At 40.6% G+C, this 26,339-nt stretch overlaps 1 protein-coding gene across 3 annotated transcripts in view; it reads right to left on the bottom strand.

Moving 5' to 3' along the window:
* CUNH10orf76 (chromosome unknown C10orf76 homolog) overlaps positions 1 to 26,339 on the bottom strand; it is a 127,134-nt gene that overhangs the window by 62,459 nt on the left and 38,336 nt on the right. For all 3 annotated transcript variants that reach the window (XM_017804118.1, XM_017804119.1, XM_017804121.1), the window contains exons 20-23: positions 23,900 to 23,988; positions 9,249 to 9,331; positions 8,602 to 8,728; positions 5,897 to 5,972 (exon numbers count right to left, since the gene is read on the bottom strand). In XM_017804118.1, the coding sequence (XP_017659607.1) occupies positions 5,897 to 5,972; positions 8,602 to 8,728; positions 9,249 to 9,331; positions 23,900 to 23,988 (375 nt within the window). The remainder of the gene's footprint in view (positions 1 to 5,896; positions 5,973 to 8,601; positions 8,729 to 9,248; positions 9,332 to 23,899; positions 23,989 to 26,339) is intronic.

Raw genomic sequence — 26,339 nt, forward strand, 5'->3', positions numbered from 1 at the left:
ACTTTGCCAAAAAAAAAAATCAGCTTTAAAAATTTTAAATGTCCCCAAAAAAAAAAAAAAAAAAAAAGAAATCAATCCTTCCAAAAACCTACTGGGAAAAAAAAAAGTTCATTAAAAAGAAAACAGGCCTGACATTGTCAGAGTCCCTTCCCAGGCAGTAATGACTGAAATGAAAGTAAATGGCAGAAAGAAGGAAGGTGACCAGGGACGTGCCTGACTTGCTGAACCATGCTGCTACGTTCATGGAACTAGTCCATACAACGCCACTCAACCAACAGATCTGCTATTTGGATTTAGGCCAGTGGTAGAGACAACATTTAATTAAGCCACTGCATGAATGAGAAAGAATGAAAGAAAATTATAGCAGAATGAAATCGGCTATGGCTCTGTAAGAGAAACACACGGAGATGAATCAGCTTGTAAATAAAGAGCAATAACTGAAAACAACACTGTCTCAAGAAGAAATCAGATAATGTACAAGAAATGAAATGCTGAAGTTACAGGACTAGACTAAATGCTAATAAAAATAATGGAAACACGGGAAGACTGCCACAAAAAGACAAAACATTGCAACCGGAGATAGGAGTGCTTCTTTCATTCTTTTTGATTCTTCTGTTAATATGTTGCTGGTCATTAGGTTTTTCCCTTTCAATCAACCTGCTTCCTCTGTTTAGGTGCCAGCTAATGCCAGAATCTGTTCACATCAAGATCTGTTGCTCCCAGCAAAGGAACTTTCCTTACCAGAATACTGCAAGGTCAACTGAAAAACAACCAGAGTTAGCAGGTGAACTCTGAGTAACCCAGCTCTGTTATAACCACTGTGGCATTTCAGAACTGTTCTGCTGTGCCAGAATCCCTGTGCAACCAGAAAAGCATGCAATAAGAAACACATGAAATGACAAGAAGAGTCTATTAGTTTTGCTCGTGCAATGAGGATTGATCACAGATCACTAAAAAAGAACAAATCCAGAATCCTCATCTAGAATCCACTTTCAGTTTTTCAGTATTATCATTTTTTCAGCCTACCATTCAAAGACTGCAATGAACTAATTCTTCAAATAGCTTGGAGACATAAAGCTCAGAAGTTTTCTTACAGCATTTTAGCAACAATTTGATCCTTATCTTACCAAATTTATTTTAGACTTTAAAAGTACCAATGAAATACATTTCTGCCTTTTTCTTTGGGTTTTGTTGCTTTCTTCTTATTAAGAAACGTAATTGTTGACTGTCTTGTGCTACTCTGTGATCTGAGCTCAATCAGGCTGATTAGCAGTGACAGCATGTCAGAGGTCATTATCATTAAGCACACCTCAATGAACAATTCAATGGAGTTGTTATTCCACCAGTGGCAGCCCTCACAAGTGGGTTTAAGAATCCCAGGGAATGAACTCCAGATCACTCTGGGCTAACCTGCATGCCTGAGCACCCTCTGCTGCTCAGCACTGGCTGGCCCAAACCAGCACTTCCACACGGTCCCCCAAGTCCCGGGGGATCACAGTACACACCCAGTGCAGTCGTGCTGCTGGAAGGAGCAACACCTGAGCATCCTTAGCCCATACTTGTGGTTCATCTTGGAGAATATGTAAACAAGCAGGTGCTTGGTATTTTCAACTTTGAGATTACGGCTTCAGATTAGCGCATTGCCAAAGGCAGCATGTTTTTGTGTGTGTTCTACATATAAATATATATATATTTGTAAGTGTATACATGTGAGTATGTCAGTATATGTTTTTATATATACAAAGATATCCATATATACATATATGGATATACACATTCATGTATGTGCATATATCTATAATGTACACATAGATATCCATATTTTATATATATGCACATATATTTTCTTGACCATTTCTTTCCATAAACAGGCTTTAAGCTTGCCCTCCCTTTTTCACTCTCTTACTCATATTGGCAAGAAATGTGTGTGTCCATTACACCCATACAAAGAGGGAAGGAAGAAAGTGTGTGTGTGAGTATATATATAAATACATATCTTATACAGTTTCAGCTCACTGTAATCCACAGGTCATCACTCCATACTGAAGCCCTTCTCTACCAGCAGGTCCCCATTCACACATCCTGCATAAATGCTAGAGCCATCCATTGCAACATGACTAAGTTAGCAGCATTTGGTTCTTCTCTCCCCATAAATAGATGCTAAATTCCTTGCAGTTTGGTGGAACAATGCTGAAGGTACTACATGGACTGCCTGCAGCTGCTCACTTTCTAACAAATATCTGCAATGGAGCCTCCTTCCCTGTCAAGGTTTTCAATAAAGGCAGTTCTGTGGAGTGCTGGTAATTTATCATGAGCCATAGCTTCAGGGCCAGGATGTCTGTTGTCCTACAGGAAACAACCACAGCCTGATTTGGCTTTCTTTCACCTAGGTAAAATTGCAAGGGCTCCTTCAGAATGCTCCTGCCTAGACTGGCAGCAAGCATAACCATTTTATACATACCCATGTGATGTTTTAAGTGCTCCTCCCAAATCCCCAGTCTCTCCTTTACAACCCCAAAAGCAGCCCTGGGAGAAGCAGCACCTCCTGTTCAAAGAAAGAGCATCACACGGTGTCTCAAGTGGAATAGAAGTAGCTGCAAGATGGAAGAGTGAATGAAACACTCAAGCAAGGATTGCAGCATATGCTAAAACAGCACATAAAACACCTTAGAAAAAAAATAACCCTATCTAGTTCCATACTACAAACTTACTCTCTGCTTATTAAAAATGTTTCAGTGAGAAAAATAATATTACTTTAAAAATTATGATGGGATTGAATTTCAGACAATGAAGAAATTCAGTCAAGTAATCATTGAGTTAATCTATTTATTCACCTTGGAAAAATCCTGATCAGGAGAAAGTCTATTAAGAGAACACAGGGATTCAGCTGCTACCCTTCTCACTGAATAGACAATCACGAGATGCCCCTTTGAACCTTGCGTTAATAAAATTCTCATTAAATGCAAACCTGCACAATGTTATCTTGAAGAGGCTCATTAGCTTAATAAAAAATAACTTGTCTCAAAATGTGTTTATTTCCTCATAGGTGAGAAGGTGAGTTTTCAAACCATCAACTGCTGCACCTTCCTATTTCAACCCCACCAGTGCTGCAGCTACATGTTGCAGTTTATCACATCTCAATTATCTATGAAAACTCCAGAGACAAATCCACAGACCGAAGTTATAATGACTATTATGAGATAGGACAGCAATTGAAATCACTCATTCCAGTGTGGTATGTAAGATTTTCAGATAGATAAGGCTATTATTATTCTGTCTTCTTCAAATTTCATTTTCTTTAGGTTGGACAGAAATTATGAATTATCTATAAAAAAGAGAAGGCAGGAATAGCCTCCTCATCTCTCAATACTAAAAAAGAATATTCGTGACTGCTCTTTTCACTGGAGAAATCAAAGAACATAAGGACAAGAAAAATCAAATAATCAGCAACAACAAAACTCAATCAGACTGCCTAGTGAAGAATAAGGTCCAAGTCAAAAGTAGTGCTCATACCATAATAGGATACACAAAGAGAGATCTCTCTCTGTGGCTGAGTTTAAACAAGAACATGTTAAAGATTCCCTAAGTATTACTCATCCTGACTCTCTATTACAGCAATTAATCAGCCGAGCTCACCAGCTCAGCACTGTGGGTGCAAGCAGGACTGTTTTATGTGGCTCCTCAAGAGTTACTCCTGTAACACAAATGCATTGCAGCCACTCACCACTCCTCTCCTGGCAGAAACACACATAAAATTGTACACTAGGATTTAAGGCACTTGTTAAAGCCCACCACATGCATGCATAGGCAGATGCTTTTACATTTATAAAACCTACTAAAAGCCGTAGGATAAGGAAATGACAAGGTTTATTTCTTTTTAAATAGCTTGTATAATGAGATGGAGATATAAACCAAAGCATGACTTTGCACTGTAGAGTTACAGCAAGAAGAAGGTATTCATTGCTCATAAAAACTTTCCAGAACAACGGAGCAAGGTGAGGGAAAAATCCAATGTGAAGTGGATTTCTCTAAATTCATTCTCTTCAAGGCAAAGGCATCCAAATAAGACACAGTGTGCTAAGACCACTCCAAGGGGAAACAAAGGGGCATGAACAAACAGAAAATCCAGATAACAAGGAGCTAAACCAGGTTCTAGTCCCTTTGAAACATCACACTGTCAATCACCTTCACAAAAGCATGGTACCTTTGGATTTTTCTGGCTGCTCTGAAATCTATTTAGTTAAAGAACCCATCAAATGCAGTATTTTTACCATCAGAAGAAAACAAATCAGAAGACAAAATTCTCCCCCACCCCCTCCTTTTCTTTTTTTTTGAGAGCAAGGAAATGGGATAAATCAAACAGACCGACTTCTCTGAATTCTAATCCTTCCCTAGGCCTTGAATCATCTCTAATTTAGACCTTTCAAATTTCAGTGAATGAAAAGCAGTCATTCACGAAATTTCAGTACAGATGAGCAGTTGGGTGGAGCAAGGGAAATCTACCAAAAGTCCATCAGAGAAACGTTAGAGACTTCACTGGTTCCAGACAAAACTGTAATCTGGACATGTCTGATACAGGCTGTCCAGGGAGGGGTATCACAGTGACAATTTTTTGGTTGTTTCTTATCTCAGTTGCAAGCTGATCTTCATAAAAGCAGTTGTTAAGCCAAAAGGAAATAAGACCACACAAAATCTTAGTTTCACAAACCAGGGGGGAGCACAAACCCTCTGTGATCACTTGTTTTTTTAATCTCTTCCCAGTTTAGACTTCTCTCCGTGGGTATACAGAGAATTCCCAGGGCAGACATTTTGTGTCACATTAAGTGACATTAATTTGCCAACAGCTACCTGTTCTGCTGCTTCACTTCAAGTGCATTATCTACCCACAAGAGTTCATTTACATCTGTTTAAAAAAAAAACCAAACAAACAAAAACAAGGATAGGACTAAAATAAATCTGGAATCATACGTGATGTTACCAAGCTTACAGGCTTACTAAGGGAACCTTTAAGGTGATTTACAAACGTGTAAGATGTCCTACACAATGTCTTTTGTAGTGAGGGAAATGACAAGCACTAGCAATGCAACAGTACTGAGCTGCTTGGTGTTGCAGACACCAAGTGTCTGGGATGACCAGGGAAGCCATGGACAGATATTTTTTCAGTATAAATACTTACATCTTTTATGATTTGTTTACAAGCCAGAGTTAAGCAGTAAATACTCTCTCTCAACATTCTTTCATTTTCCAGTCAATCAGATCCATGATCCTCTTGCCCAATACTCAGCTTGGTCAGTACTAGCTTCTTCAGGTGCCAGGAAAATAAATTATTGCCATTGTGAAAGAGTACACATCTAGATTTACACTCTTTAGCCTTACAAGTAAAGCATAACTTCTGCCCTTGAACAGGACAAAGAGGTTTAAGAGAACACTGAAATGTCCTTAAATAATCACTTTTAAACACACAAAATCCTGAAATGTTAACAGGCCTCGAATCCGCTTGTTAGAGCTGGTTTATAGTCCCCTCCACAGCTTCACGGAATTGCAATAGAATCACGCTACAGAAATCCATTAGGTCCACAACTGCTCTTTCAGCACAGCATTGTTCCCTACTGTAAAATTTCTCACAAGAATGCTGTGAGGATTAATTCATTACAGTTTGTGCCATGCATTGAAAGCGCTCAGTCCACAGAAGAGCCGAGAGAATTATTAGAGAGGACAATCAAACCCTGGTGATACTATCTTTATCCCAGTAGACCCCGTTTAGAGGAACAATTTAGCCCAACAAAGAGAATAAATTCAACCCCAAACTTATTAAAATAAATGTGAAAGAATCATGATAAAAATGTAGTTGCACAGGACACAATCTTCAAAATGTTTACTAACTTGTACTCCTTACCTAATATTGACTAATGCATGGGTCACCTTGCTTGCAGGCTCTTTCCACTGACCAGCATTGGTAGACAGCCTTAGAACTGAAAGGAGAAGACAGTTAACAGTGCTGGCACAGGATTGGCAATTTTCTAATTTAAAACAGGAAAAAAAAAAAATCTGCTTTGGCGAGATGGAAGTCCAGGAATCACATCAAAACAAAGGTCTTCTTCAAGACGACCTGTGATCCAGGGCAGATATTCCCTTCAAAGCCCATCTAAGAAACATAAGGAACATGGAAGAGGTGAACAGAACAAAATAATAACTCCGAGACAGGAAGCAGAGGGGACAGAAGAACCCAGGTCCTGCTTTCATCACCACATAGACAGTTTATTTCCCCCAGAAACAGGGCAGTGACCCATGTATGAATAACTATTATTCCACATTCTGTTGTCCTCCAGCTTCCATTTATGCAAGATTCCATTGGAGCTAGACTACATCCTGAAGATTGAACTCTCTCCAGCAATGATGGATTCTTTACATGTCAATTTATCCAGAACTGCAAAGTGGAATTAAACACCAGCCTAGGACAAAACACTCCCTGTAGGAACAAGGGTGGTGTTCTGTTGCACAGATGGCCTCTGACAGGCTTAAGAGCAGATCTGAAAACATTCTGCAACAGGAAGAACTTCTGGGAATCCAATTCTTTTCTGCCAGAGTACAAAAAATATTTATTTAGGTCAAAATACGCAGCGTTTGTACGGTGGTAGTTACCTGCACATCTCTTGGTATGCATCAAAACAATAACAGATCTTGTAACAGATGTTCGGATTAATTTCCATATTCCCTGAATAAAAGGGAATTTTCTATGAATTTGTACATACAGAGTTTTCTGGAAATTAGATTCCACAAGAATGGTTCACCATCAACTCAGAAGTGAAGGAACAACTCTGAATTTAGGAATTTAGGATCATCTAGAAACATGGATGCTACAAGTGAATCCATAAGCACAGTGGCTGCATACTCATGCCTATAATTGCAGTACAGAAGCTTCCAGTCCTGCAGATCTGCATAAAGTTCAGTTTCAAAACAAGAAAAAAACCCCAAGTCAATTAGATTCTACCTCCACTCCCAAAATAGAAAGTTTCAACCACATTAACAGAAAACTAAAGGACAGAGTAGCTTTCTCATCTGTGCTAACAAACGCCCCAAGGTCAAGGGACAGAAGGGTCACTGTAGTCTCAGAGACAGGCTGACAAGCAAAAGGAAGCTGTCAGGACACCTAGTGGCTTTCACCAGCTGGAGACAGTGCTACCTTCTCACTTCCTAGTCTACCATTACACGTCATCTGCAGAAAAAAGATGTCAGCTCCAAATAACATGATGTTGTCAAACAGTAGGTACTGTTTTTGAATATCTGAAGTAATGTATTCAGAGAAGGTTTCCATTCAGGTATCTCCAACAGTAATTCAAAAGGGTTTGCTCTAGGTAGCAGGATGAAAACATTCATGTGACAAACTGTTTCAACAAGTTAGGTGTGCCTTCTGCAACCCAACTGAGGAACTATAAGTTATTCTCCTATCCACTTGCCTTCAGCTTCCACAGGGGATGGGTTTGAAAAAATCTTAATAGCTACAATTCTTGGGAGTAAGAAATGGGTTAGCAAAAAATCTTATGCACTCAGAGGGCATAACAACGGCCAAGTGATCTCTTATGTAATGGCCGAAAACTGTAGGAAATTTATATAAAAGAGCAGTTCATTTCTGCTTGCAGTTACAGGGAGTATTCAGCTACTTTTATATGGGTGAGCATGGTTCTCCCCCATGTCAGAAGAGTGTTGTGGCCAATTGTCTGTCCTTTAACTCTCCTTTTTTGCTTATATTGACTCCTGTTTTTCACTGGGTGATCACACTGAGAAGGAAGCAGTGGGTGAATGGAAAAAAGGTCTTTCTAGAATAAAGCAAACAAAGAACACAGCTATATTCCTTTTCTTCATAAATTCAAGTATGCAGACACTACACCAGTGCTGCTGCAGCTCCCCTGGGCCACAGGCTCCTGTGTATATGCTGCCTGGTTAAGCTCCATGCATCCCTTGCTCTTCTTTGTTTGTCTTTTCCCTGCTGGGTGTCACTTGGTAGCATTCCAGCATGTCTGCCTCTCCTTGAAGGATGGCAGTTTCTCCCTGTTTTGCCAGTGGGCACATTCTTCAGTCCACTGATTCACTTGTCACTGCAAGCAGGTTTGTGAGGGCTGTTTCCTTGGTTGTTTTGGCAATGAGTGCTTAGCACTGCAAGCTTTTTGCTATAAGTTTCTCAAATTCTTTTCCAAATTCTTATTTGCATTGAGTGTTTCTCTGTATTGGTTGGTTTGGCAGCATGACTGGAAATTGTTGAATATAGTAGAGGCAAACTACATGAAAATGCATGACATACCACATACTCTGTTTTGACAACAAATTTATATCTCCAACCACAGTAAGTGACTGATACAGAGGCAAGGAGTCTGCTTCTATTTTTTTCTGACTTAAAAAAAAACCTTATCCCTTTAACTAGTTTATCCTTCTCTCAGTTCCTCAATTCTTAATTTACTAAACATATCCTACTACACAAAACATGTCCAGTCAGTAAGGTACACATCAGAAGCAGGCGGACTGAAAACAGCAGACACAAATGTCCCTCCTCCACCACCCTCACTTCCAGTCAGCAGCAGTCCTGACAAGTCAGGAGGTACTCACCCATGGAATAAAGGTTGTCAAAATTCTGATGCATCCGAATGATTTCATAATACAGCTCATCATAGCTGCTGGGAGTGGGGAGGAAGGTGTCTCCGTAAGTGATGAACATGTTGAATAGGTTCACAACCTAGACAAGTGAAAAGAAGTTACAAGAATATTTAGCCCAAATCTATTCTGCAACAGAAACAATACAAACTATGTCCCAAACCTTCAAAGAAATAGCTCACAATTGCAGTGGACAGTATTACACTACTTCATTGCTTTATCTATTATTTTCCTTGTAGTACAGAGACAGACAAGACACTTAAATACTATTTTATCTGGGGCTAGAAAAACATGTTTCTATTTTGCATACAGAGGGACACAGAAGAAGAAACAGTATTGTCAAATCTGGAAAATTAAATTAGGCCCTTCCTCACACAGATTTCTTTATTTCAGTGAGCAGACCCTACAGTGAGTCCAAGCACTGCCCTTTCCAAACACCTAGCAAAACCAAACACAATAATATCCCTCTGCTTTGTGGCCATCTTCTCATATCTCCTTAATAGGTCAGAAATCCTTTCTGGAATCCTTTCTGCATTATAATTCTTTCTTAAAATTCATTCACTATTAAGTTGTTAAAAATAAGAGGATTTTTGTGTACTCACCATAAGAGCAAGGGTGAAGATGTTGTGCTTGGCCAGCAACACAGTCTCATTAGACATGAGGAACTTTAACAAGTTGATCAAGGCTAGGAGAAAATAAGTAGTTTTAAAATAATATAAAAACAAAGCCATTTTCAACAAGTCACTTAAATACAGATGCATGTACATTAACAGGTGTAAACTAGCCTAAACGCCAGCTGCAGAAATTATCCTCATAATTTATTGGAAATTATCAATTTACTTGTAGGGGTTGGTAGTGGTTTTTGTGGCTAAAATACTCTGCTGGACAGGTAAGTGACAGTATTTTACCACCCCACCTTTATTCTATTTCACTGACTTCCCACTCAAATCCGCTCAGGCTCAAGCAAAGTCTCTTGTTAGCTTAGTTCATGGAGATTTTTCTGTCTGCTAGATCCTGGAGTGAGTTTTCAGGCTGGAGAATCTGACTGTCTCGTTTCTGTTTCATATATCGCCACCATGATGTATGCACAGTCAGCCCCAAACTGTCACTCTTGTTGATACATAGAGTTTTTAAAAAAAGTAACAAAAACCCCACAGCACAGCTTTTCTGTAGCTCTGTGTCAATGCTGCTGCACTGGTAAAAGGAAGAATGTAGCACTTTACTGTGTCAGTTATCTGGGGCTGTGCGGTAGAGACTACAGATCTGGTTCACGCTCATCTTAAATAATGAAACAACAAAACCTCCTGCTGTAACCACCCAAAAGCAGTTAGTAAGAGTGATAATTAACAAAAAGGTTCACTAAAAATGCTTTAATCAAGCTGACTTTACAATAAACAATAGCATTCCATGTGCTTGAATAAAATGCAAAGTTCTTTATCTTCTTTTTTCTAGCTGAAATTTTTAGAACAGAAAACTATTTTCTCTTCTTCAGCATTATAGCTGCTCAGGACTGAAAGCTGATGCCTGCCTAGAACAGGTTCTTAATGTACTCTCTGCTCTGAAGTCAACAGATTTCAAGACTTGAAATATCTGACTTTAGATGTCCTGCAAAGTCAAGATAGAGTGCTATACGCGCTTTTTTAAAGAAGTTCTTTATTATCTACTAATTGGTAACTGCATCTAGCAGAACGACACCAGGTATTACTCCAATTTCTTACAGGCATGAGTAGAATTTGTTAATCTGTTTTTTCCCCCACCACTACACAAGTGTCACACACTACCCAGTAACTTGTGAGAAAATCAGTTCTGGTTTGGGAGAACTCCACAGCAAATGCAGAACAGACCATTCCTTTCAGCCCAAAGGTACAGGTTGTGTAAGAGAAGGAGAACACACACAGGGAACTGGAATGAGATAAGGGTAAATTTTAGATACCCACCCCCTTCAGGATTAGAAAGTATTCACAAAAGGTAAAACCAAAAAACCTACAGTATAAAGACAGATGTGAAGAGAGTGGTCAGATCTTGAATCAAACAAAATTGTAAGATTCTGAATGCAGTCCTGCAACCTCTGTTTTCCAATATTAGAAGTTTACCACGAATATCAAAAGCTTATACATGCCCCCAAAACAGAAGCCTACAGGTCCAGGGTGGTTATTTACTCATCACAGACAGAATCACCTCAGTTTAATCTACCAGCGGGTGGCTGATGCTGAACTGCAAACCAGAATGAACAAAGTTCTCTGCAAACTCCAGATATGCAAGTGATTTATCTTTCAGAGCTCTTCCATGATTTAACCATCAGCAATAACATCTCTCCCTTCCACAACAGCGGCCCACCACGAAGCAGATATATTAACACCTATTCAATCCAGCCACAGAACTCCCCACACCATTATCACCCCATCATCAAACAAACTCCTGAGACCAAAAGCAGAAACCAGATTCCACAATACACTAGCTCTGGAAATAACTCCTGTCAGTTATTTTTCTGTAAAATAGCTATTTCAAAACAAAGAAGTAGCAGGTACAGATGGGCTCTCCACCGGAGCAGAGATCCAGCTAAAAACAGGTTGCCAAGGTAACCAAGCCTCCACAGCAAAAAAGTAGAGTCTCCTGCAGTCAGTGCCTTGGACTGCAGACAGCTGCCCTGCATCTCTGTCACAGCAGCTCATCGGCTGTCTCCCCATTTCACAGTTACAAGCATGACTTTACCTCTCTCCCGGCCCCGCAAGTCCACACGGCCACAGCTTGTGCCCAGGTGGTGCTGTTTAACAAACAGCACCTTGGGCTTCTGGAAGCAGAGTAGCAGAGCTCTGGATTTCCTATAACAAGTGAAGTCTTTTGTTCGTTTCTTTGCCTCTTGCTCTCCCAACAGAGCCCTGCTAAACGGCCTTTGTAGCAGGTGATTGCACAGTGTGAGGAGAAGCCGCTGAACATCCAAACACAGTCAACATTAAAGATGCCCCCAATAGGGAGACACTATTTTTAAAAGAACAAGTGTATTTGTCTAGAGCATAAGCACTCACCAAATGACAAGGAAAAGCACCCTACAGCTGCCTATTGCAGTATTTCTGAAGTACTTGCACCGCTCTATATTGGCGACAACAATAAAAGGAGAAGAATTCTTCTGTTGTGAAGAATTCACTTATGTTTCATTTTCCTGATCCAGTTAGAAAGAAGACAAGTGATTACCACAGCTTGAAATAAATCTTTATACCTGAACTGCACTGCATCACAGCCCACTACTCACAGCTGATCTGTGCTGGTCCTTCCCTAAGAACTAGGAAGGAGAGGGCTGTGCCTTCACACGAAGAGGAAACTCAGTGCTGCACTCAGAGCCTGGTGAGAAGAACTAACCCACCAGGTTTACAGACACTGTGTGCACTATACAGATAAATTTATCCAACTGTTTGAAAACCACACATTCCTAAAAAAGTTGCAGTGTTCCTAATTAGGATATGCACTATATCAATACTAAAAGAGCAACCAATCTGTTTCCACACCAGCACATTCTGCAGCAGCCTGTGCTGAAGTGGCTCTAAGGAACAGGATCACTGTGGAACATGAACCCTTAAATCTCTTTCCTGTGTCTCTGTAGTTTGCTTCTAAGGCAGACTCTGTACTGCAAATGAGGACAGCTATGCCCTGGAGTTTTCAGGATCAACAACTTTTAGATCCAGCTTCATGTGCCCAGTGCATTTCAGCAACAATTACACACACAAAATGAACTTTTAGAGAAAATGTCCAACTGGCTGAAAACCCCTCTGCCCTTGAGCTCCAACAGGGCACTGATGCTACTATTCCTGAGCAACCTGAAGCCAAACCAGATGTGTCACTTTTTCTCTGCTGCAATCAACTGTTTGCCTCTCATAGCCCATCTGCAGGCTACCCTCTCACACCAGCCAGGAAATTATCCTTTTTTTTTTTTTCCACAACAGAGGAGCCATCCAGTCTCTCAGCTGCACAGCAGCTGACAGCACTGTGACCCTTGCTTGGGCTCAGCCACCTTATCCCAAATCCAAGATTAACAGTGATGGATAGTTTGGGCATGACATCTATTTCAACATGAACTGGAAAACAGCACCATTTTTGCAATAGCCTCTAGAGTCTTTTTTTTTCCCCTTATAGATACCTGTCTTTGGCATCTCTTGGCAGGACCCAATACACCCACTATGGTGAGTCTCGAAACATCCATAATTTCACAATACAACACTGTCACTAGAACTTCTTTGGCAACAAAAGCAGGAGGCTGTATCTAAACTAAACAAGCAGCCACCAGTATTTTCATGCAAGCTCCTCATTTTGAGCACACTGACTACGCTTCTTAAATCAATAAGAAGAGAACACAGCTTTGAACATGTACATTTATAGCCTCAAAACCAAGTAGAAAAACATGGTGAGTGGACATAGAGTCATGTGACTGGCTGTCTGTGAAAGTGGTGTAAAGCATACAGGTTGGTTTTTAGGCAATTTTCTCTCCAAAGGATTATTATAGCCAAAGGATGAAAAGCAACATCACCAGCTTTTACAGATACTCTCCTTGCTTTTTAAATTGGAGTGACTGCAGAGAAAGAGGCTCTTAGCTCCTCCACTGCACAGCTGCTTCTGAAGACAGACACTTTCCCTTATCAGCTCTTGTGGCCAGTCTGTCTGCCAAGGAGCAGCAGTACTTCTGCTCAGTTATTTGCTGCCCTTCTTCAAGCCAATCCTCTGTGAGAAGACTGTGGGTAGCCAGAATCTCCTCTTCTACCAGAAAGGAGGTAATTCCAGCTAAGGATAGATGCCCTTCACTCACTCCTTCCCCTATTCCTATTCCTATAGCAGACTTAGCTTCTCTCCCTGTAAACCTTGTTTCAAACAGAAGTATATTCAGCCCCAGCCAAACTGGGATTCATGCAAAGTTTTTGTTTAATTTAGTGTCTCAGTATTCACTCTTTGGATCACGTGTAATGCAACAGGACTGTAGAGGTAGATTAAGAATAAAAAAGAAGTAGTAGTACCATCCCTTGGGCAAGTCAGAATGTAGCACAGATTCTGCCAGGAGCATCAAAAGGCTCTGATGTGTTATTGCACAACAGAGCAGAAGAGAACAGCCCTGAGACACACATCAATGAGAGCCTGGATGGGTTCAGCACAGCATGGAGGCCTCTGTCACCGCATCTGCTGCGCTTACAGGTCAAAAATCTTCTAATGGTGCATATAATGGCTCTCAACAAAGGAGCAAGGGAGAAAGAGAGTTGCAAGGGTTCCTCAGCTGCAGTATAACATCCATTAGCAGGATCCTGTGTTCTACTAAAATCCTCCAGTTTTCTACCCTTCAACTTGCAGGGTACACTGGGAAGAACAGTGATTTTCCCATTCTCTCTGGAAATTACCATTGTACCAACAGTACACCAACAGTGTCCTCCTCTACGTGTCTCAACACCTTTAGGAGGCTCTCCACCCACATGTCACTAAAAGGCAGCTGATAATGACATCTGGGCAACACTTCCATGCCACAAAGAAATCATCTGCCTATGAGTGCCCCAGCAGCACAGTAACCACCCCGGACCTCCCACAGCCAGGTTGTTCACATGTACATACTCTGAAGACAAGGTCCATTCCACTCATTGTAGCACATGGCAAGCCAGATCTGCTAAGGCTTAGTGCACTAGACTGGAATTGAGAAGAAAGTGGATTCAATTCTTCAGGAAGCAGCACTGGTCTTTCTGTACTTCAGTTCCTCCAACATAAAAGAGAAAACCGGACTACTCTGCCTGCAACAGCACTGGAAACATCAATAGAGTAACAAGAAGAGCCCTGGCTGTACCTGGCCAGATGAAAGGCCCACCTATGCACAGTGCTCTGTCTCTAACTGGTCAACATCAAATGCCTGTTGAGAAGTAAAAGGCCAAACAATTCTTTCTCATAATGCTCTTCCAGATTCCAAAATACAGCATGATTTCCTTACATGAGAGAGACTACAGCACAGCATATGGAAATAACAAATTCTCACAACAGACCAGTCCACTCTCTTGTTCCACACTGGAAGTCACAAGGGCTAAGCTAGGATAACCATATAGCCCAATGTGCAGCTGTGAGAAGAAACCCCAGCACAGACTAATCACCTGTAGTAAATGCTGTAACTGAAAGGCAATTCAGAATTAGGGCAGCAAAAGGCTCAAATACAACATTCTGAGATGACCAGAGTGTTAAAAGGTGCAGATCTGGCCACATTCAGCACTGGCAGGCACTCAGCAGAACAGTGATCAAAACAAATTCAGCGGGAGATGAGTATCTACAGATTGGGTTTGACAGGAAAGAACCAACAGAGGTAATTTCCAGATAGAGCTGTAGGAATAGGAAGCGTGTCCAAGAAATAGTTACATTGCTGTTACAAACTAATGCACCAGAACTCCCTGAGGCACAAACTATCCCAGCATTCTTGGACAACTGAACCAATTACTCACTGACAGCACTTGCAGCTTCCTGTCAATCAGCCAAAGCGCTAGAAAACAAGACTGTTGCACCAATGCTGCAGTCCCCACTCAGGGGAGCAGAGGAAGCAATGAAAGCTCTGTCAACATCACCAGTCAACATGCTTCAGCTCCTTCCCTCTGCTCTGATCAGGAGGGAGCACCCAGCACCCCCCTGTAACAATTACCTGGCTGGACACTCCTCTAACCACAGCCGCGCTGCCCCCCTGCTTGCTGCCACAGCCACTGCCCCAGGTTCCTCCTCCAGGCCACCACAGCTCTGTGGCAGAAAGCAGCTGGCTACTGGCAGGCTCCCCATCAACAGCACCAGCACTCTGCAGCTGTTCCCTCTTCTCCCCATGACTCTCAGGGTACAAGCAGCCTGTTTTATAAATGAGAATCAACAGCTTGCCAGAGGGCTGGAGCACATGCTGGCATAACCCACCACTCCCAGGATCAGTCGAGCAGGCCACTTCACTTCCAACCCTTTACTTTCTTTCTATAGCCCCCATCCCCAGTACTCACTGTTCCAACCTAAATGGAGCCAACAGTGTGAAAATTGCAAGCTTAATGGAAATGCTGATTGCTGATGTCAGAGCAATGCTGCTTGATGGCAATCCAGCTAGCAATAAGAAAGAATGCAAATTTTCCAACTTAAGCTAAAGCTCAGATGAACAATATGCTTTTTTTATTAAAAATAAAAAATAACACCCACAAACTTCATTCCTCTTTAGAGAAAAGGGGAAGTATTGAGCTCAGTTCTGTTTTGCCTGACAGTGTAGGTTCACACTGTTAGTTAAACAGTAGTCTTGGGAATTAAGGTTGCACATTTTTGCACAGGGTTTTAAAACAGAAAAGGAGGACAATCTGAAGAAAAAGCAGAAACATTGTGTGAGAACATGGAAAGATAGCAAGGTAAGGAAGCCAGGAGTGCTTCTGTTTGAACACAAAAAGGGGGCAGGGATAAATAACTGCATTCTGAATGCTGCAACCCCTCCATGCATACAAAGAAAGGGCTGCGAACAGCTGACTGTAACACTTTATCATCAATGGGATCGTTTCCCAGGAGAAATTTTCACACTATCTCCTACGATCTGCAAACTGTTAGGGATTCACAATCAAATTCTCCGGTGTTTGTTAACTTTATTTTAAAAGTAATTTGCAGGACAGAGCAATATATCTGGATGAGACCTGCCAGGCTGAGGCAGGATGACCAAAAGCTTGCTAGACTTCTGTCCACGCAAATGACTAAATTCCCTTTGTGCTCATCTGAGCAAGCCTCTGTGGATGAATTCCCATCCTCACTCTTGCCAGGTGACCAATAACAGCCACAAATTCTTGTATTATTCTTTTTCTATCCACCAGCTACCAGGGCAAAGCTCTTTATCATCAGTATTAAAATATGTTAACATTACTAAAGGTAATTAGAATTAAGTAACAGAACACTAAGATTTAAGTAAAAACAGATGCTTCCCAAAAATGACACATGCAGGGAATTTAGAACATCCTCTTTTACAAGAAATTCACTGAGGTTTTGCATTTCTTACACAATCTTCTTTAAGAGATTTATACTGGGACATTTCACCAAATGGCTGTGTGCTCTTACCATAGAAATATTCTAGCTTTGGCTGAAGAAAGTAATGTGGAAAAGTTAACATGAAATTGGCCCATCGGGTGAGAATGGCAGCAGAAGACTACAAGCAGATGTTTGCAGTCTTCCTTCTGACCTTCACATATGCTTCTGCCTGCAAGTGGGCTTTGTAAGATGGGACTGGGGTTTTCTGGGGCAACATGGGAGTGCTGCCAGGAGCACAAATTAAATAAGTCGATGAATATCAACCCACAACACATACCACAACTACAAACAAAAATTATTTTATAAAACTACCTTTCAGTGTCATTCCTTTCCTAAATTCATTGAAATAGGTAACAGGAATAACAGTTGCACCAACCTTGAACCAACCTTGTGCTAACACAGTACCACATGTTCCAAGCATCAGCACTTCTACGAGTAAAGAAAAAAGGACCCTCTAAGGACTGCTAATTCCCACTACATATTCCATGGCACATAACAGTTACAGCCTTTAGTTTATGTGAGAAACTATATTCTTTCCAACAGGTTTTCAGAATTAATCCACATCCTCAGAAACTTCACTAAAGTCAACAAGCGCAAGTGTTTGTAAACCTGTTGGGCTTCCTATTAAATAGCTGGTCAACATTATCTATTTTCTTTCAGTTCCAAAGACAAGGAAGAGGATATAAAGCTTGCTGGTCACCCATCTACAAGTAAAGGGGAGGTAAGTTGCCATAGGCAAGGACATTGCATAAAATGCTACTTAATCACAATTTTTGTACTGATCTACTGAGGCATTTAAAAAACAAACACTAATCCAAAAACTTCAACTTAATGATCCAGTTCATCAGAATACTAAAAGACCTCGCTGTTTTTTGCAGTCCTAGAGGTAAGCATCTCTGCCCTCAGGGTGCTAATGAGACCTGTGAAGTCGTGTCTAGTCCTTCTTCACACAGAAAGAAGCCATAAGCACATCTGAAACTGTCAAAACATCATTCTGAGAAGAAAAGATTCTTTCCTCTTTCAAGCATAGCATAGATTATAGATACCCAGGATAGACAACTAAGCTAGATGCTAGCTCTCATTCCTCAGTTTCCTAAACCAAGGAATGGTCCTAGCAAGTCATTCAAATAAGAGAATAGAAAAAGGATATTAGTTCCATCCCTGAAAGTTAAGTGATGAACAACTCCCTCTTTGTATCATGCAATGATTTCTAACACCAAGCTTCTACCCAGTAACACCTGCCAGCCTCCCTAATGCTCTAATCCCAGATCTCACTCTACCCAGTCCCTCCTGTATTCAGGGTCTCCTATTCCTCCTAAGCCACTATAACCTCCCTTTCACCTTAGACTCTCCATCCTCCCAGGTCAAGATCCTTTCCACCTCTAAAGACCTCCCCTTTCCATTAACTCAGAACTCCCATTCCCCTTGCATCTTTAACCAGCCTGAACACTATTCTTGCTTCTTCCTTCCTCAGTTCCTGGTGCTGCCACTACCACTGGGAACAGCAGAGAGAGCCCATCCTTCCCACTTCCACCCCATCCCTCAGTCAGGTGGCACTCTAAAAAGCCAGCATCACCTTGTACTCAAAGGGTTCATGAGATCCCAAATCTCCAGCATGGCATATGGCACATGGCTGGGAGCTCTCAGTCACATGGAGATTCTGATGTGCACTCTGAAAAGTTGGGCCAGCCTCTGACTTCAAAAGGCATGGAGAAATGAGAGGGTGAGCACCAGGTAAAGCCTGAATTAGGTAGAATTCAGACCTACAAAGACATTCAAACTCTAGCATTTGTTCCATAGTTCTCTTTACAGTTTACAAGCAGTGCAGTGAAGTCAGAATGCATTTCTGCTGGAAGGTATTTGAAAGGTCAAGTCTCATATATTTACTTCTTTCTCTTTCCAAAGTAGAGAGAGTTCTATTCTTCAAGTAGAACCATTTAACAAACAGATGTTCCTTGTACTCACCATATATTTCATTTTATGAAAGCATTTTACACTTAACACACAAGCATCCTATTTCTTCTATGCTATTCCTACACATGATCTTTATTAGTTACCTTTGAAGATGCTGTGCTGAAGAGACCATTCTCTTATGCTTCAACATCCTTCAAAGCTTAAGGACATTTCTTTCTTTGTTAGAACATTAGAGAATTCCTCATTGCACGGAAATTAACACAGCAGCCTTATCTATACCATCAGCTGAGTCACGACTGCTTCCTCTGAACCTCAAAGACTTCACAAGCACGCACAAGACAGCACTGTTGAATCCTGAACCTTGGCAGCATTTTTTAAAGCCATGAAAGACATTCCGCAAGTTTGTAAGAAGGTCAAATTTTATATTTTTAAGTCTTTTCCCTAAAATCTTTTAAGTCATTTGCTAATGATCAAGCTCTACGATCTTGCAAACTCTCACAGCATCTAGTGATCAGGCACTTTACTAGTGAACTGGACTGTCTGGTACATCAGTATATGAATCCTGCCTCCACAAGAGCTGCAAGACAAGCTTCCCTTGCCAGGTAGCTGCTGCAGAATGTGACAGTGACAGCGGTATTAGAGATGAACATGAGACACATCACCTGATTTCCAGTTCAGCAACATAAATGAAGCAGACCTGATCAACAATTTAGAACCAGAAATGGCATAGATAACAATTACTATCAATAATCAATATTGCTTTATTATTTCTGTGACTGAAAAGTGACTAAGCAATACCACTTTCAATATGCACTGCATAAGGGCAAGAGAGTTATATATACTTCAAGTTGTGTGAGGGTGAGGTTCTACTCCCCCCAAAAAATTGCTTATTTTAAAATGTTCCACAGAGGAACCTTTTACCTCTTTAGTATTCACCCAAAAACATTTTGAAAGCAAAATTACCCTCATGTTACAAACTCAGAACCTGACAGAAAGATCTGAAGAGCTTACAAAAAGGAAAAAGTAATTTCGTATAGTAGCATTGCAAAACTCTAATTTGATAATTCTAAACTGAAAAAGAAGAAAAATTAACTTCTTGATAGTGCTACATATTTGAAGCACCTTTACTAATAGTGCATTCTGCACCTATCAAATTAACTAAGCTAGAAGATAAGGAACTATAACATGTTAAAATGATTTGGATATTCATCTTCAATACTTACTAATGGCAAGCCCACTTTTAATCCTACTTAGCTATTTATTAGAGCAATTGAATGCAATTTCACTATTATTCATCATTATGTTTAAGATTTTTTTTATGCTCTAGTCTTGCTATTATAAGTCTATATTAGAATTGCTTTTCTGTTTCTTTAAACATGGGTTTTGCTTTAAGTGAACCATAGCAACTGCAAAGAAGTTACCTGCACCCCCTAAGCTCAGAGTGAATTGCTCAAGCACTGCTAATTTTGAGGTGGGAGGAGTTGTAGAAATGAGGTCTTTTTATATAAAAAGCTTAAATGACTCATGAAAACTCTTTTGGCATAGCTTATACATGCTTGACAACAACAACAACATATATATAGCACCATCCATCACTCAAGTGCTGTACAAACTAGCCCAAAAACATTGGGCATAACGGGCTATTTCTGAGAGCTGGGAACTGGCTGTTACCAAGTCAAGTTTCCTTATCAGCTATATAAAGTACCTTACATTTGACATGCAGTAATTCAGATTTTAAAAAGTATAAGGTACCTGGCATAACTGTCCAGGAAATTTTCAATTGGCCAAAATGTCTGCAAGGGAATGGGTCAACACAAACATACCCCCTTAAAGTTTCTGACCTTGGTCAAATATCCAGGCTAGTCACCAGCAATGGTGCACTGTCACAGATGAAAAACCTGAATGTTTTCTACAGTGCTCATACAGCTGCACACTAATCACAGATGGCAGAACTGAAGTGAAGAGTCTGCTGAAAAGGGCTATTAAAGAAGAATCCAAATCAACAGACATGTCTGGATCTAAATGTCTGGTCTACCTATCAGTAAATGCACTTGCCAATCAGTTTCATAGGCTAATCAAAGTACAACTGCTTTTTACTCTCCAGCATTCCTTTTAAGATATTCTGGAATTTAGCTCCACTAGTGATCTGGTATTTATTTTCACACTACTTATAGCTAAAGTCAGCTTATACACACAACTTCTGCCACCCACAGATTTTCCTTTCTGTCAGTCCTGCTTCCAGCTCTCAAAGTCCTGCATCTTTCTCTGTCAGCTAAACATTCTTGGTCATCTGGTCTGCACAGCTAGAGACTTACACTGCTTTAAGTGCCATAGTCCTGGCCCCTTGACTTAATATGAAAAAATTATTCTAATAAAGGAGCTAAGGCTGGATCACATCCAAAGACTAACAATATTGTTCCTCTTTAAGCTCAGATGCTGCAAAAGGAAGTTCAACAGAAATAAGATCATATGTAAACAATATGCCACATAGTGGAATATCCAAAAAAGTATAAAGTATTACAGACTACATAAAAAGCCTTATATGTGTCCTGAGAGATGCCAAACACCTGACTCTACTGCTTTTCTCTGCCATCACTGCGACTTAATATCAGAAAAGTAAATGCAGAAACTTTCTCGAAGTGCTGCTGGCCTTCCATACTGAAGACAAAGCACTCACAAAGGAAGAGCATCAATCAATCAGATGACACACGAGTGGCTTTCCTTAATTAGAGACTAGCTAACATTAGAATTGGCAAGTGAACAGAAGGCTCCATGCATTGCTACCGCTTCCACCTACAACCTTTATCTCAGTTCCTCCGCACCTTATACTGACTACCTACCCCACACTAGTCTCTTTGTCTTCTTCTCCCACTCAATTTTCTGCTTGAAAAAACTCTCCTTCTTTTACGTGCCAGGTAGAACTCCCTGCCTTTTTTTCAATACTTCCTTACACCAATTCCCTCCAGCTTCTTTGTTCCACTCAGTCCTGTTGAGGGGCCTCCAAACTGCACCACAGGGGCACTGCTTCACTCATCACACACCTTGTCATTCTAGAAGACAAGTGTAGGCTTGAAGACCTTCTGTAAAGCACACCTGATGGGGCAACATGAGATCTTGGACCTTACAGTGAACAGCTGTTCTCTTTTAGTTGTTCATCCAGTTATAACTAATTCCTCAATCCAAAATAAAAACCCAATGGTCATATGAAGGATAGAAATTAATTCGCAAGTCCCTGTGCTCTGGTTTGAAATTTTCTGTAACTTAGATCAAGACCATAGAAATAGCCATTCTTTCACATCAAAGGCAGCAGCATTCTGGGTAATCAAAGAGCAACCCTGACAAGGATAAGAGTTAATTATGAAATATATCTCAAGATAGGGCTGGCAATTAGTGTTTACTCTGCAACATACAGCACTCTAGAAGCACATCTGGAGCAGCCAGGATGTCCCCTTTTACAGGTGTATGTACCATTCCATCCAGGACCTTCCAGCCTGTATAAACCACCTGGCAGCTACTGAAGAATCTCTCTGTTCACCTCAACTCCCTATAAAAATTTTTTTTTAAATATTCTTATGGTAGTTTACTCCCACATGAGAGGATCTCCCTAAAACACACAGAAATCCATAGTACACACGAAGCTCTTCAGTTACATCAGGTGTGCAGACATTCCAGGTCCTTCACAGAAACCTGATCAACCTGAGTGGTTTTTACATTACTGCTTTGCTTTCAAAGCGTATGCAGTACTCAACACTTCTGAGGCCCTTTACGTTTCCAAAGCACTATACAAACACCATTTAATTAGAGACAGCTAACAAGAATATCCCAAGATACTGAATCTCAGCATGCAGCAAGGATTTTTATTCTTTTCCCCCCCATAAATAGGTAAAACTAAGATTGAAAGATGCCTAAAAGTGTGCTGAACTGTGGAACAATACCTTCAAGCAAAAAGGTGTTATATTTGAAACTTCCATACTGCCAGTGTGTAGGAAAGATCCAGCCCAGCCTGGCCAAACAGAAATGGCTCTGGTTCACTGGTAACTAGAGAGGATATCACACATGCTATCAGATGCAGTTTCTATTCACAAAAAACATCCATATTGTACACACACTTCTCCTTACTGGCACTACACTGCAGCCATGCCTCTAGGGGCTCTGCTCTGATGAAAACAACTGAAAAGAAATCGGTAATCCCTTAATTACTGGCACCCGTTTCACCTTCTGCAGGAATAATTTAGACAGTCTGAATGGGCCACATGTCACACAAAGTGAAAATTTAATAACTGAAAGTGACTCAGGTTGTCCGTTCATTCCTCTGTACCTACAACCTAGCTGGGGAAGGCTACTGAAGGCAAGTACTCAGTGTTAACTTAGAACAGCTTCACAAACCACTCATCACTGCCTTTTTCAAAAGCCTCCTCTCCCAAATTTCTGATGGGAGTTGCATTACACCAGGCAAGTCACAGATCCTAGGTCTCGAGCACAGCTCCAGGAATACACAATTAGGGCCATGTTCCCCTGAATTTTCATAAAGCTCTTGTTTAAGCCACAACAGCAAGGGGATTAACTGTACTTTCCTAGCCGAGCTACTTCACTGCTTGCTAGATAAGAACAGAAGCACACACCCTAACCACCAAAAACGTCTGTTAGGTCTCATCATCCATTCTGCTACTCCCTTCCTCAGACCTCCCACGCAATAACTGCATCATGTCAGAGTCCTACAAAGCTATGTCCAGTAGATTATGTCAAACCCTGTAATATTTATCTATCTCTGGATACAAGTAGCATGAAACAGACTTACCTACCATCAACTCAAAGGTCAGAGTTAAAAGCCTCTCTTCCCTCACAGTGACATTTCTAAGCTGCTCTCTTCAGAAGGGGCTGCACACACTACTCTATGTGTATGCAGCTCTGACAGTAAAAAGGAAAAGTAAGGTCCATCTCCCTTTACCCAAGAGCCTGTTTTCCTTCTACTCACAAATACCTGAGAGAAACACTACTCCATAAAACATTACTCCCTTTCTCTAATCAGGTGAACAGGGACTCAGGTAATGAAACAGAAAAACAAAGACATTTGGATACCATGGTGATCATGGCCAGACAAGAAAGTAAATTAGCTACCATTATGATAATGAACTGGCTTTCCAAAAGAGGCAATTTGCATGTAGCAACTGAGAAGCAAAACAAAGATGCTTTAACAGAACTGCTGCTTGCTGTTTAACCCTGTAGCAATGGAACAAGCAGTCACAGCCACCAAACAGCCACTGCTCTGGGCTTTTCCTATTTGACTGTCACTGCAGATGCCAAGTACCTGACCAGAGCTCCCTCCAGGTGTAATGAAGTCTCACTCTGCATTTCTTCTGGTAGCACAGCAGCTTGTGCACAATCTGAATGCACCGTCTGGAAAAGAGAGGGCAAAGGATTAATGACATCACATTTTCCAGGAATTCTACATTGAATCTGGAAATGTCTCCGAAATCAGCAGCAGAGAAACTCAAAGACTATCAAAGGAGGATGGGACTCGTGGCTTTGAGCTCCTAAAGGGAATGAAAAAAGAATCAGACAAAATGAAAGAAAGGGGCCTGTATGTCAGTTTAAGCTCAACAGGATTGGACTGAACACAAATGCATATTCATTGTTTAATCAATACTTTCCACTCTTTGCTACCCTTACCTAAGAGTCTCATAAGCTCTACAAAATGAGTTACTTGTAGGCTCCATATGTATGAGATACTGCATGTTATTGTAAAATCTGGACACAGTGGAGTTTCTCAGTTTCTTTGGCCCAAATGATGAGGCTAAAGGAAGTAAGAGTGTCAAAAAACCTACAGGATTTTTAGTTTGACTGAGGTGTGTGGTTTAATTACATTTTTAAAAAAAAGACAGATATTTGTATTCATTTTTCCAGTCTCCTTAAAAAGTAATGATCAAGCACTACAAGCTCTGGAATCCCCCAACACAGCCAGCGTACTTGTCAAGTCTCCAAATAATCCTGTAGGTCTCTATAGCATCCAGCACTCATACAAACTTCCAGGTGCACAAACATTCTTCACAAATAATATCAGAACTAAATATACAGTATAATGAGTAAATTCTCTATCACTAGCTATCATTACGGACAAGACAAAAAATTTATACAAATTTCAATTTCTTAGGTCAGGCTATTTTTAGTTATTAACATTTCGAAAAAATAGAAGGAAGGTTTCTAAAAAGAAAAATTCCTTTTTCCCCAAATTCTTATTTGTCAAAAACATCTCATTAATGTGAACATCTTTCTGAAAAGACACTGATGAAAGACACTACACATCAGATAAACATAGAGAAATCAAATCCTAGAAATTTGCAAGGAATTTATTCAAAATGGTGTGAAGAGTTCAATAGCAGGCTTTAAAAATAAGGCTGTAGAAAAAAATATGCAGAAGGTGTATCTTACTCTTTTCAGACCTTTAGATGATCCCAAAAATACCACAATGAGGTAAGAACTAAAACTAACTTTGAATGAACAAAAGTAACCCCATCTATAGTCGCTGAGCGTCACAGTAAGTGCTGTATTTCAAATAGCATTCTCATAAATTCAACCAAGAAAAGGAAGCAAACCAGCTAGGATAGACAGCTGTCTTCAGATCAGGAACAGTAATCACTCTGGGAAGAGACCTCCTATTTCTGATGTTACTGGTACCAGACAATGCCCAGCACCTTTTCACCTACGTATTTGCTTGGCTGTAAGTCTAAAATTGGCCTCTACAAGAAAAAAAAAGCCGAACTCTATTTAAGATGCTGACCAGAGAGAATCTGCTAATGGCTAAAACATTTCTTTATAATAACAATAGCTGGTAATGCAAAATAATCTGCATACACATCTCGTCGCTGAAACCTTGTGATTGTACACAGTAGCATACAGCTACTGTGAAATCAAGGTATGAACAGAAAGGGATTAGAAGGGGCATAATAGTCCTAGTACCCCTGCCTAGACTCCCAAACTACACTGCTTTAGTTGTGAAACTGCCTTAGTTACAAAGACATCCATCCCGGTGGGGTATTTCTGTTTTTTAGTTTTATGCTGAGGATTCATAATACATATAATGGACAAAAAGCATCCTTACTCTAAGCAATCTGGATTTCTCTTTTAAATATTAATATGCCTGCCCTTGAGCAGCTTTATGTTGTCACCTTTTAAATGTACTGCAGAGAAGTATGACACTACTTGTGCATTCAGAACACCCCCTTTGTCTGCAATAACTGCGTCTGCTATGGGATGGTTTCAGACAGGAGCATAATGAAAGGACTGCACAAACATGCCAAAATGAATGGATACAGATGTCCACTGGTGGTTGCTACTACTCATTGTTTTTAGTCTCATGGAGTTTCTGGATGTGACATTACTTCTGAGCCCAAGCAGTTCACACCTTTCTTGTGAAACTCCAGTGCATTATACCCATCTACAACTAATTCTGCAACTGTCATTAAAAAAAAAAAAACATTTCTCACAAACTCAACTGAACAATACAACCTTTGAAAAGGCACTGTAATTGCAGGGTTATGTGGCCAAAATCAGAACATGGTGAAAAGTTACCTTAAGGTAAAACATCCTATGTGTCTTTATCTTTTCTACAGAATATAGTGCTGTTCATGCCTTGGGGAAATTCAGCACTGTACAAACAGTCAGAGCAAAGCCAACAATCTGCCTAAATCCTATTTCTGCCCTCCGGGCTAAAGCAGCACAAAAGCATTTGAGGGGCCCCCGTGGGACAC

This window comes from Lepidothrix coronata, unplaced genomic scaffold (genome assembly GCF_001604755.1).
Source record: "Lepidothrix coronata isolate B3197 unplaced genomic scaffold, Lepidothrix_coronata-1.0 Scaffold8, whole genome shotgun sequence".
Classification (NCBI taxonomy): Eukaryota; Metazoa; Chordata; class Aves; order Passeriformes; family Pipridae; genus Lepidothrix; species Lepidothrix coronata.